Consider the following 14,234-nt stretch of genomic DNA (forward strand, 5'->3'; position numbering starts at 1 on the left):
GGAATTCCATGCCTCAACACGTCCGACTATCCGCCACCCTCAGCTCCTTCAGACGGAACCTAAAAACCCATCTCTTCAAGAAAGCCTACAGCCTGCAATAACCATTCTGCTGCCTCGCCATCGCCAGAGCCGCCGCCTCGCCATCGCCAGAGCCGCCGCCTCGCCCCTACCTTCTGTCTCTTCCCCACTATCCCATAGAATGTAAGTCCGCAAGGACAGGGTCCTCTCCCCTCTGTACCAGTCTGTCACTGTATATTTGTTTACTGTAAACGATATCTATAACTCTATATGTAACCCCTTTCTCATGTACAGCACCATGGAATTAATGGTGCTATATAAATAAATAATAATAATAATAATAATAATAATAATGAGCCATGCATAGGAGGGGGGATGAGCCATGCATACAGGGGGGGAATTATGAGCCATGCATACAGGAGGGGGGATATGAGCCATGCATACAGGAGGGGGGGAATATGAGCCATGCAAACAGGAGGGGGGGATATGAGACATTCATACAGGAGGAGGGGGGAATATGAGCCATGCATATGGGATGGGAGGGAGATGAGCCATGCATACAAGATGGGAGGGGGGCATTATACACTATTGAGCATCATGTGGGGTCATTATACAGTATGGAGCATCATGTGTGGCCATTTGTTATGGACCTGGTGGTTAGGAGCACCCGGCATGACCTGATAGTTAAACTCACACAGGACAAGCTCTGGGATGTGGGAGCTCTGCTGACCGCAGACCCTAATCCTATCACCACAACTAGAAATAGCCATGGAGAATTCCTGACTCTCCCTAGACACCTCTTCACAGCCTAAGAGCTAGCTAGCCCTAGAGATAGAAAATAAAGCCTACCTTGCCTCAGAGAAATTCCCCAAAGGAAAAGGCAGCCCCCCACATATATTGACTGTGAGAAAAGATGAAAGTCACAAACGCAGAAATGAAACAGGTTTCAGCAAAGGGAGGCCAGACTTACTAAACAGACAGAGGATAGGAAAGGTATCTTTGTGGTCAGCACAAAAAACTACAAAAGACCACGCAGAGTGTGCAAAAAGACCTCCGCACCGACTAACGGGGCAGAGCTTCCAGCTAGCAAGACAAAATCATGATAATCAGCTGGACAAGGAAACAATGAACAAATAATAACTATCAGGAACTTAGCTTCTGCTGGAGAAGACAGGTCACCAGAAAGATCCAAGAGCGAACTGAACCAATGCAGGAACATTGACAGCTGGTATGGAGTAACGATCTGAGTGGAGTTAAATAGAGCAGCCAACCAAAGGATAAACCACGTCACCTGTGTAAGGAACCTCAGAAACAGCAGCTTCACTCACAGCCACCAGAGGGAGTCCATGGACAGAACTCACCGAAGTACCATTCACGACCACAGGAGGGAGTTCGACAACAGAATTCACAACAGTACCCCCCCTTGAGGAGGGGTCACCGAACCCTCACCAGAGCCCCCAGGCCGATCAGGATGAGCCAAATGAAAGGCACGAACTAGATCGGCAGCATGAAGATCAGAGGCAAAAACCCAGGAATTATCTTCCTGACCATAACCCTTCCACTTGACCAGGTACTGGAGTTTCCATCTCGAAACACGAGAATCCAAAATCTTCTCCACCACATACTACAACTCCCCCTCGACCAACACCGGGGCAGGAGGATCAACGGAGGGAACCATAGGCGCCACGTATCTCCGCAACAACGACCTATGGAACACATTATGAATGGTAAAAGAAGCTGGAAGGTCCAAACGAAATGACACAGGATTAAGAACTTCAGAAATCTTATATGGCCCCATGAAACGAGGCTTAAACTTAGGAGAGGAAACCTTCATAGGAACATGACGAGATGACAACCAAACCAAATCCCCAACATGAAGTCGGGGACCAACACAGCGCCGGCGGTTAGCGAAACGTTGAGCCTTCTCCTGAGACAATGTCAAATTGTCCACCACATGAGTGCAAATCTGCTGCAACCTGTCCACCACCGTATCCACACCAGGACAGTCCGAAGGCTCAACCTGCCCTGAAGAGAAACGAGGATGGAAACCAGAATTACAGAAAAAAGGAGAAACTAAAGTAGCCGAGCTGGCCCGATTATTAAGGGCAAACTCAGCCAAAGGCAAGAAGGACACCCAATCATCCTGATCAGCAGAAACAAAGCATCTCAGATACGTTTCCAAAGTCTGATTAGTTCGTTCGGTATGGCCATTAGTCTGAGGATGGAAAGCCCGAATGGCATAACCAGGTACTCAAAATGGCCCTCGGGCGTATTAAATGCTGTTTTCCATTCATCACCCTGTTTAATTCACACAAGATTATACTCCCCTCGAAGATCTATCTTGGTGAACCAACTAGCCCCCTTAATCCGAGCAAACAAATCAGACAGCAGCGGCAAAGGATACTGAAATTTGACTGTGATCTTATTAAGAAGGCGGTAATCAATACAAGGTCTCAAAGAGCCATCCTTCTTGGCCACAAAAAAGAACCCTGCTCCCAATGGTGACGACGATGGGCGAATATGACCCTTCTCCAAGGATTCCTTTATATAACTCTGCATAGCGGCGTGCTCTGGCATAGATAAATTAAACAGACGGCCCTTAGGAAACTTACTACCAGGAATCAAATTAATAGCACAATCGCAATCCCTATGAGGAGGTAGGGCACCGGATTTGGGCTCTTCAAATACATCCCGGTAATCTGACAAAAACTCACGGACTTCAGAAGGAGTGGAAGGCGAAAATGACAACAATGGAACATCACCATGTACCCCCTGACAACTCCAGCCGGACACAGACATAGATTTCCAATCCAACACTGGATTATGGACCTGTAGCAATGGCAACCCCAAAATGACCACTTCATGCAGATTATGCAACACCAAAAAGCGAATATCCTCCTGATGTGCAGAAGCCATGCACATGGTCAATTGAGTCCAGTACTGAGGCTTATTCTTGGCCAAAGGTGTAGCATCAATTCCTCTCAATGGAATAGGATACTGCAAGGGCTCCAAGAAAAAACCACAGCGCCTGGCAAACTCCATGTCCATTAAATTCAGGGCAGCGCCTGAATCCACAAATGCCATAACAGAATAGGACGACAGAGAGCAAATCAGAGTAACGGACAAAAGAAATTTAGACTGTACCGTACCAATGGTGGCAGACCAAGCGAACCGCTTAGTGCGCTTAGGACAAACGGAGATAGCATGAGTGGATTCACCACAGTAAAAACACAGCCCATTCCGACGTCTGTGTTCTTGCCGGTCAGCTCTGGTCAAAGTCCTATCACATTGCATAGGATCAGGCCTATGCTCAGAGAATACCGCCAGATGGTGCACAGCTTTGCGCTCACGCAAGCGCCGATCGATCTGAATGGCCAAGGACATAGACTCATTCAGACCAGCAGGCGTGGGAAATCCCACCATGACATCCTTAAGGGCTTCAGAAAGACCCTTTCTGAAAATTGCCGCCAGGGCACACTCATTCCACTGAGTAAGCACAGACCACTTTCTAAACTTCTGACAGTACACCTCAGCTTCATCCTGACCCTGACACAAAGCCAGCAAGATTTTCTCTGCCTGATCCACTGAATTTGGTTCATCATAAAGCAATCCAAGCGCCAGAAAAAACGCATCAACATCACGCAATGCAGGATCTCCTGGCGCAAGAGAAAATGCCCAGTCTTGAGGGTCACCACGCAGCAAAGAAATAATGATTTTTACTTGTTGAACGGAGTCACCAGAGGAGCGGGGTTTCAAAGCTAGAAACAGTTTACAATTATTTTAGAAATTCAAGAACTTAGATCTATCCCCAGAAAATAAATCAGGAATAGGAATTCTAGGCTCTAACATAGGATTGTGAACCACAAAATCTTGAATTTTTTGTACCTTTGCAGTGAGATGATCCACACAAGAGGACAGACCTTGAATGTCCATATCTACACCTGTGTCCTGAACCACCCAAAGGTTTAGGGGAAAAGAAAGACAAAACACAGTGCAAAGGAAAAAAAAATGGTCTCAGAACTTCTCTTATCCCTCTATTGAGATGCATTAATACTTTGGGCCAGCTGTACGGTTATGGACCTGGTGGTTAGGAGCACCCGGCACGACCTGATAGTTAAACTCACACAGGACAAGCTCTGGGATGTGGGAGCTCTGCTGACCGCAGACCCTAATCCTATCACCACAACTAGAAATAGCCGTGGAGCGTTCCTGACTCTCCCTAGACGCCTCTTCACAGCCTAAGAGCTAGCTAGCCCTAGAGATAGAAAATAAAGCCTACCTTGCCTCAGAGAAATTCCCCAAAGGAAAAGGCAGCCCCCCACATATATTGACTGTGAGAAAAGATGAAAGTCACAAACGCAAAAATGAAACAGGTTTCAGCAAAGGGTGGCCAGACTTACTAAACAGACAGAGGATAGGAAAGGTATCTTTGCGGTTAGCACAAAAAACTACAAAAGACCACGCAGAGTGTGCAAACAGACCTCCGCACTGACTAACGGTGCGGAGATGCCACTCTGCATCCCAGAGCTTCCAGCTAGCAAGACAAAATCATGATATCCAGCTGGACAAGGAAACAATGAACAAATAATAACTATCAGGAACTTAGCTTCTGCTGGAGAAGACAGGTCACCAGAAAGATCCAAGAGCGAACTGAACCAATGCAGGAACATTGACAGCTGGCATGGAGTAACGATCTGAGTGGAGTTAAATAGAGCAGCCAACCAAAGGATAAACCACGTCACCTGTGTAAGGAACCTCAGAAGCAGCAGCTTCACTCACAGCCACCAGAGGGAGTCCATGGACAGAACTCGCCGAAGTACCATTCACGACCACAGGAGGGAGTTCGACAACAGAATTCACAACAGCCATTATACAGTATGGAGCATCATGTGTGGCCATTATAAAGTATGGAGCATCATGTGTGGCCATTATACAGTATGGAGCATCATGTGGGGTCATTATAAAGTATGGAGCATCATGTGTTGCCATTATACAGTATTGAGCATCATGTGTGGCCATTATTCAGTATGGAGCATCATGTGGGGTCATTATACCGTATGGAGCATCATGTGTGGCCATTATAAAGTATGGAGCATCATGTGTGGCCATTATACAATGTGGAGCATCATGTGGGGTCATTATACTGTATGGAGCATCATGTGTGGCCATTATACAGTATGGAGCATCATGTGTGGCCATTATAAAGTATGGAGCATCATGTGTGGCCATTATACAGTATTGAGCATCATGTTTGGCCATTATACATTATTGAGCATCATGTGGAGCCATTATACAGTATTCAACATCATGTGGGGTCATTATACAGTATGGAGCATCATGTGTGGTCATTATACAGTATGGAGCATCATGTGTGGCCAATGGCCATTATACAGTATTGAGCATCATGAGTGGCCATTATACAGTATGGAGCACTGTGTGGCCATTATACAGTATGGAGCATCATGTAGAGCCATTATACAGTATTGAGCATCATGTGTGGTCATTATACAGTATGGAGCATCATGTGGGGCCATTATACAGTATGGAGCACTGTGCAGCCATTATACAGTATGGAGCATCATGTAGAGCCATTATACAGTATGTGGAGCACTGCATAGCCATTATACAGTATTGAGCATCATGTGTGGCCTTTATACAGTATGGAGCACTGTGTGGTCATATTTTTGGGGGGTTATAATTATTGTATATGAAACAGTGTGATCAGCAGTGCTAAATGGGTGTGGTTGGGACTTGGATATGGGTGTGACTAGTTGTGAATTAGGTGTGGTCAGAGGCGTGGCCTAAAATTTGCCGCGGCGCACTACATGCACCACAACCTTTATACCTCTTTACCTTCTTCAAAAGATGGGAGGTATGGTACCACATTTGCCAGATCACAGCAAGTGCCGCAAATCCCATAGGGAATGAATGAAGCCAAACACAGTGTTGCCGTAAGTGATCCGTTATGCGGCAGATGCGGAAAAACTGCCCGATCTGCTGCAAAAGGCGACTTTCCCATCAGCAATTCCTGCCAAAGTCACTGCCGATAGTGTCATACTCACCAAAGGGGAGGCAACGCTAAAAGTGCCTAGTGCAGCAGAAACTCTAAATACGGCCCTGCTTGTGATCTGTTAGCTATTTGCCATGAAACGCTTAATTGTTCGGTGATCACGCTTCAAAAGTTTGGCAATTTCAAGACTGCTGCATCCCTCTGCAAGACATCTCACAATTTTGGACTTTTCAGAGCCGTTAAATTTCTCTTCTGACCCATTTTGCCAAAGGAAAGGAAGTTGCCTAATAATTAAGCACACCTTATATAGGTTTTTGATGTCATTAGACAACACCCCTCCTCATTACAGAGATGCACATCACCTGATTTACTTAACTGGTAGTTGTCTCTCAAGCCTGAACAGCTTGGAGTAGGACAATATGTATAAAAAGTATCATGTGATCAAAATGCAACTTGCCTAATAATTCTGCACACAGTGAATGGATGAGTAATTGAATCCAGAAAAAAAATTTCAATGCTTTTTTTTACAGTGTTATATACCAAAGAAATGTACCACAAAGCACAAAATACTCTATGGATGACAATATAACCAATTTTTTCACCGTTCCAAATAAAATCTTGTCACATAGAGCAGCTAAATATTTAGCATCATACTGTGAAGCCCTCAGCTCTGCCTAGAGCCTATATTCTACCACTCTCCCTGCTCCTGTAACTATCCCTAGGCTAAATGCAGAATGTATCTAATTCAATGAGAACAGCACAGGATTAGCCATTAAAAGGACTGTTAGTATGGTGCTTGCTTCACCATTAGCACTAGTATGAACACTAGAGCAGTGATGAGCAAGTGTGCTCGTTACTCGAGATTTCCAAGCATTTTCGGGTGTTCTCCGAGTATCTTGGGCGTGCTCGGAGATTTAGTTTGTGTCACTGCAGCTGGATGATTTGTGGCTGCTAGATAGCCTGAATACATGTGGGGGTTGCCTGTTTGATAGGAAATCCCCACATGTATTCAGGCTGTCTAGCAGCCGCAAATCATGCAGCTAAGAACAGGATTAACCTTTAGAAGGACTGTTAGTATGATGGCTCAGTATCCGCTCCGGTATCACACACAGCTCTGGACAAGCACTTTCTCCCTCCAATGAAACCTGTCCCTGAGCTTTGAAGTGGCGTCAGTGTGCGGAGCATCAAGGCGCCTGTCCTTTTTTAACCCTTGATGATGTAATACGGCCAGCCAATCACAGTAGTGCCAGAACCAAAATGGCTATGGTAGTACAGCGAGTGTCAAGCAATCCCGGGGTTCGGACTCAAATTCTCATCATCTCTGGCCCCGAACTCGAACTTTACAGAAAAACTCAGGCGAATCCGCTGATCCCGAACATCGGGAAGTTCGCCCATCACTACATGTTACATTATTAGATTATTATTATTGTTACAATTATTTTTTGAAAATTGCTTAGATTACAGCACTAAATAGACAGGGATTCAAAATGAAATTTTGTTTGACTTCAAATCGCTCCTTTAAACACTACAGAAGAGACAGACTTATCCAGGTACTTACCCCTACAAGGTGTCTTAGCGGCAGTGCATTATTAAAGGCCTGTATGGCAGCATGGCAAATTGACAACCCATTGTCTGGTGATTCAGCAGTATGTGAAATTAAATCACACAAGATTTTACTTTTATTTTTTTAACTGCAGATTGAATCTCAAAATGTTCAAATTTGAGTAAAACGGCAAATTTCAGGAAATTTAACTCAAAACTTGATCCTCCACAGATTGAGTCACTCATCTCTAATTCTTATATTAAGTTTATAATGGTATCAAAGGTATGTATATATGTATAATATATATAATATTATATATGTATAATGGTATATATATCTACAGGTCCTTCTCAAAAAATTAGCATATAGTGTTAAATTTCATTATTTACCATAATGTAATGATTACAATTAAACTTTCATATATTATAGATTCATTATCCACCAACTGAAATTTGTCAGGTCTTTTATTGTTTTAATACTGATGATTTTGGCATACAACTCCTGATAACCCAAAAAACCTGTCTCAATAAATTAGCATATTTCACCCATCCAATCAAATAAAAGTGTTTTTTAATAACAAACAAAAAACCAACAAATAATAATCAGTTATGCACTCAATACTTGGTCGGGAATCCTTTGACAGAAATGACTGCTTCAATGCGGCGTGGCATGGAGGCAATCAGCCTGTGACACTGCTGAGATGTTATGGAGGCCCAGGATGCTTCAATAGCGGCCTTAAGCTCATCCAGAGTGTTGGGTCTTGCGTCTCTCAACTTTCTCTTCACAATATCCCACAGATTCTCTATGGGGTTCAGGTCAGGAGAGTTGGCAGGCCAATTGAGCACAGTAATACCATGGTCAGTAAACCATTTACCAGTGGTTTTGGCACTGTGAGCAGGTGCCAGGTCGTGCTGAAAAATGAAATCTTCATCTCCATAAAGCATTTCAGCCGATGGAAGCATGAAGTGCTCCAAAATCTCCTGATAGCTAGCTGCATTGACCCTGCCCTTGATGAAACACAGTGGACCAACACCAGCAGCTGACATGGCACCCCACACCATCACTGACTGTGGGTACTTGACACTGGACTTCAGGCATTTTGGCATTTCCTTCTCCCCAGTCTTCCTCCAGACTCTGGCACCTTGATTTCCGAATGACATGCAAAATTTGCTTTCATCAGAAAAAAGTACTTGGGACCACTTAGCAACAGTCCAGTGCTGCTTCTCTGTAGCCCAGGTCAGGCGCCTCTGCCGCTGTTTATGGTTCAAAAGTGGCTTTACCTGGGGAATGCGGCACCTGTAGCCCATTTCCTGCACACGCCTGTGCACGGTGGCTCTGGATGTTTCCACACCAGACTCAGTCCACTGCTTCCTCAGGTTCCCCAAGGTCTGGAATCGGTCCTTCTCCACAATCTTCCTCAGGGTCCGGTCTCCTCTTCTCGTTGTACAGCGTTTTCTGCCACATTGTTTCCTTCCAACAGACTTACCATTGAGGTGCCTTGATACAGCACTCTGGGAACAGCCTGTTTGTTGAGAAATTTCTTTCTGGGTCTTACCCTCTTGCTTGAGGGTGTCAATGATGGCCTTCTTGACATCTGTCAGGTCGCTAGTCTTACCCATGATGGAGGTTTTGAGTAATGAACCAGGCAGGGAGTTTATAAAAGCCTCAGGTATCTTTTGCATGTGTTTAGAGTTAATTAGTTGATTCAGAAGATTAGGGTAATAGGTCGTTTAGAGAACCTTTTCTTGATATGCTAATTTATTGAGACAGGTTTTTTGGGTTATCAGGAGTTGTATGCCAAAATCATCAGTATTAAAACAATAAAAGACCTGACAAATTTCAGTTGGTGGATAATGAATCTATAATATATGAAAGTTTAATTGTAATCATTACATTATGGTAAATAATGAAATTTAACACTATATGCTAATTTTTTGAGAAGGACCTGTATATATATATATATATATATATATATATATACACAGTACAGAGCAAAGTTTGGACACACCTTCTCATTTAAATATTTTTCTGTATTTTCACAACTATGAAAATTGTAAAGGCATCAAAACTATGAATTAACACATGTGGAATTATATACTTAACAAAAAAGTGTAAAACAACTGAAATTATGTCCTATATTCTAGGTTCTTCAAAGTAGCCACCTTTTGCTTTGATGACTGCTTTGCACACTTTTGGCATTCTCTTGATGAGCTTCAAGAGGTAGTCACCGGGAATGGTCTTCCAACAATCTTGAAGGAGTTCCCAGAGATGCTTAGTACTTGTTGGCCCTTTTGCCTTCACTCTGCGGTCCAGCTCACCCCAAACTATCTCGATATGGTTCAGGTCTGGTGACTCTGGAGGCCAGGTCATCTGGCGTAGCACCCCATCACTCTCCTTCTTGGTCAAATAGCCCTTACCCAGCCTGGAGGTGTGTTTGGGGTCATTGTCCTGTTGAAAAATAAATGATGGTCCAACTAAACACAAACCGGATGAAATAGCATGCCGCTGCAAGATGCTGTGGTAGCCATGCTGGTTCAGTATGCCTTCAATTTTGAATAAATCCTCAACAGTGTCACCAGCAAAGCACCCCCACACCATCACACCTCCTCCTCCATGCTTCACGGTGGGAACCAGGCATGTAGAGTGCATCTGTTCACCTTTTCTGCGTCGCACAAAGACACAGTGGTTGGAACCAAAGATCTCAAATTTGGACTCATCAGAGCAAAGCACAGATTTCCACTGGTCTAATGTCCATTCCTTGTGTTCTTTAGCCCAAACAAGTCTCTTCTGCTTGTTGACTGTCCTTAGCAGTGGTTTCCTAGCAGTTATTTTACCATGAAGGCCTGCTGCACAAAGTCTCCTCTTAACAGTTGTTGTAGAGATGTGTCTGCTGCTAGAACTCTGTGTGGCATTGACCTGGTCTCTAATCTGAGCTGCTGTTAACCTGCGATTTCTGAGGCTGGTGACTCGGATAAACTTATCCTCAGAAGCAGAGGTGACTCTTGGTCTTCCTTTCCTGGGGCGGTCCTCATGTGAGCCAGTTTCTTTGTAGCGCTTGATGGTTTCTGCAACTGCACTTGGGGACACTTTCAAAGTTTTCCCAATTTTTCGGACTGACTGGCCTTCATTTCTTAAAGTAATTATGGCCACTTATTTTTCTTTACTTAGGTGCTTTTACTTGCCATAATACAAATTCTAGTAGTCTATTCAGTAGGACTATCAGCTGTGTATCCACCAGACTTCTGCTCAACACAACTGATGGTCCCAACCCCATTTATAAGGCAAAAAATCTCACCTATTAAACTTGACAGGGCACACCTGTGAAGTGAAAACCATTTCCGGTGACTACCTCTTGAAGCTCATCAAGAGAATGCCAAGAGTGTGCAAAGCAGTCTTCCAAGCCAAAGGTGGCTACTTTGAAGAACCTAGAATATAAGACATATTTTCAGTTGTTTCACACTTTTTTTTATTAAAAATGGTATACGGACATACAAAGTGGAAGTGTGAAGAAGGCCAGAAGTGAATATACCCCTACTGTAAATATGGATATAGTTTGAAGGTACTAAGGAAAATGATGACACTAACAAGTTTCTATGTTTTTGCTTTCTTTAGACAGTGACAACTGTATTAAATGTCCAAGTGATGAATGGCCAAATGAGAAAAGAGACCAATGTCAGCCAAAGATAATAGAATTTATTTCTTATCAAAATGACACAATTGCTGCTGTTTTTTCATTCCTCTCAGTTTTTGGTTGTCTCGTCACTAGTTTGATATTTGGAATATTCATTTCTTATAGAGACACCCCCATTGTTAAAGCCAATAACCAGAACCTGAGTTACCTTCTACTCGTCTCCATCATTCTCAGCTTCCTCTCTGTTTTCTTGTTTCTTGGTTGTCCAATTAATGTGACTTGCAGACTTCGCGAGACCACTTTTGGAATCACTTTCTCTCTAGCCATCTCTTCCCTTCTCGCCAAGACTCTCATTGTTTATGTCGCTTTTAAATCCACCAAACCTGGAAGGGCTTGGAGAAAATTGTTGGGTGTGAAACTGCCCTATTCTATCGTTTTGTTGGGTTCATCAATCCAAGCTGTTATCTGTGTTATCTGGCTATCAATCTCTCCCCCTTTCAAGGATCTGGACACTCAATCTTATCAGGGAAAGATTATCATTCAGTGTAATGAAGGTTCAATTATTGGGTTCTATTCTGTATTAGGCTATATGGGGCTCCTGGCAGCTGTGAGCTTCGTTCTGGCTTTCATGGTGAGGACATTACCAGACACTTTTAACGAGGCCAAGTACATCACCTTCAGCATGCTGGTGTTCATAAGTGTCTGGATCGCCATGATCCCAGCTTATCTGAGCACCAAGGGGAAATATACTGTGGCTGTGGAGATTTTCGCTGTTCTAGCTTCCAGCTGTGGACTTTTAGTTTGCGTCTTTTTCCCTAAATGTTATATTATCTTATTTAAATCTGAAATGAATACAAAAACTGCCCTGCTTTGTAAGAATAAAAAATAGTGTTCTCAAAATTGTATAGCAATTAGAAAATAATATAACTTGCGTAATACCATTTAGAGGGAAATCACATCGTATAAAATAACGTATGTAAATGAATAAATAAATATGCAAATATATATGCCAAGTATTAAAGCATTTTATTGTGACAATTTCCTTACCTGGGAACATCTTAAGGTGACATGCATAACTTCTATCTTAAAGAACTTTTAAATCAGTTATTTGTCATTTAGATTTTTTGTGTAAATTTTAAAGGAATTTCATACGAGCTCATATATTTATTTATTTTCTTAGTTGAACCGGCTGTATGCAATGAGACAAGATTAAGGTTGTCGTCAATTAATTTGCTCATATTATCCGCGATCAAGAGAAAATAATCATTGAAAAACAAATTAATAATATCGAACTTCTCATCAGACCAACTGACAAGGGTGGTGGTGTGGTTGTCTTAATGAGTAACTCAACATGTTTATTCTCCAAAACACTATTTGTCAGAGACTTAGTTTTGACCCTATGTTTTTTTTTTTTTTTTTTTAAATAATCTCGCTACTTCTAAGGGAAAATTTATTATGTGGTGTTCTCACTGATAAATTAGTGAATAATATATTTGTGGAATTAGCTGTGGTATCAGCATATCACCCCAGAATACACAAAGGTTATTTCCCTCTACCCTCAGACCACTAATTGTGAGTATTAATAGTGTAAGGGAATAACTTAGTTCCTGGGTGGATGTGTATTTGTAGTGTTTTGGTCAGAGATCTACCAGGATATGTTAGGAACACAAAATATATTCTATCCATATAGGATGGTATTGATTTTATCAATGTCATGAAGTTTCACTTACCCTTCTATCTGTCCTACTCACGCACTTCAGGTATTATCTTACCATCTAGACATGTACATCGCTTATTTATAGTGATGAGCGAACGTGCTCGCCACTGCTCGTTACTCGCCCGAGTATCACTATGCTCGGTGTACTCGGCGAGCACTGAGCATTTCCGGGATTACTCGGCAGTAGCTGGTGTCTCCACCCAGCATTTTTGGCGGACTTTAGAGACCCCATCATGGTGTAGGGATTATCTGCCATGCCATAAAACGCCGCAGTCATCTTTATTGTGGTCGTGCAGTGATTTGCTTGGCCACACATCCCGAGTATAAGAGACCAAGCGCACATATTTGCCAGTGTGGTATTTCCGTGACAGCCCTCAAATATCTGAGTGCTCCAAGTTTTGGCATTTTAGGCCATTTTGCCCCTGTTTTTGCTGTCTTTTTCTCTAATTATATACAGCACTATTTGGCATTTAAAAAAAAAAATACAGGCCACATATTTGCCAGTTTGGTATTTCCGTAACAGCTTTCATATATCTGCGAGGTCCAAGTTTGGGCATTGTAGGCCGGTGGACCCCTTTTTTTGCTCTCTGATACTCTAAATCTATACAGCACTATTTTGCTTCAAAAAATAGAAAAAAGCCACAGATTTGCCAGTGTGGTATTTCCGTGAGAGCCCGCATATATCTGCAAGCTCCAAGTTTGGTAATTCTAGGCCGGTGGACCCCTTTTTTGCTGTCTGATACTCTATAATTCTATACATCTGCAGGGGTAGCAAAACAACCAGCTTGACCACCACCAGCATGATCAGGCACATGGCAGCAAAGCACCAGATTTTGTGGGCCGAACCCCATGCTCCAGGAACACTGTCTGCAGGTGACACAACTGCTTCTTCCACTGTTTTGCGTAGAAGCCAATCCCCAATCCACCATGCATGTGGAGATGCCTTTAGCCCTGCACCTGTTGTTGCCCACAGTCATGAAGCACCATCAACAAGCCCGTCCACATCTATGTCCCAGCAGAGCCTTCAGTTGTCTTTACCTCAGTTATTGGAATGCAAACGGAAATACCCAGCCAATGTCACACAGGCCACAGTCCTAAATTCTAACATTTCTCTTCTGCTTGCGCTCGAAATGTTACCTTTTAGGCTCGTTGAGATAGAAGCTTTCTGCAACCTGATGGCGGCCATCCCAAGGTACTCAGTCTTTAGTAGCCACTATTTCTCCTGGTGTGCCGCATTACCAATGCACTCAATGATGCTGTTACTGGGAAAGTCCACCTAACCACAGACAACTGAACACATGCTTGTGGCCAGGGA

At 43.1% G+C, this 14,234-nt stretch overlaps 1 protein-coding gene across 1 annotated transcript in view; it reads left to right on the plus strand.

The window, feature by feature from the left end:
• Positions 1 to 12,212, plus strand: part of LOC138657564 (vomeronasal type-2 receptor 26-like) — a 38,499-nt gene extending 26,287 nt beyond the window's left edge. The window contains exon 4 of the mRNA XM_069745331.1: positions 11,184 to 12,212. Coding sequence (XP_069601432.1) covers positions 11,184 to 12,091 — 908 coding nt within the window. The 3' untranslated portion in view covers positions 12,092 to 12,212. The remainder of the gene's footprint in view (positions 1 to 11,183) is intronic.
• The last annotated feature ends 2,022 nt before the right edge of the window (positions 12,213 to 14,234 follow it).

This window comes from Ranitomeya imitator, chromosome 1, assembly GCF_032444005.1.
Source record: "Ranitomeya imitator isolate aRanImi1 chromosome 1, aRanImi1.pri, whole genome shotgun sequence".
Taxonomy (NCBI): domain Eukaryota; kingdom Metazoa; phylum Chordata; class Amphibia; order Anura; family Dendrobatidae; genus Ranitomeya; species Ranitomeya imitator.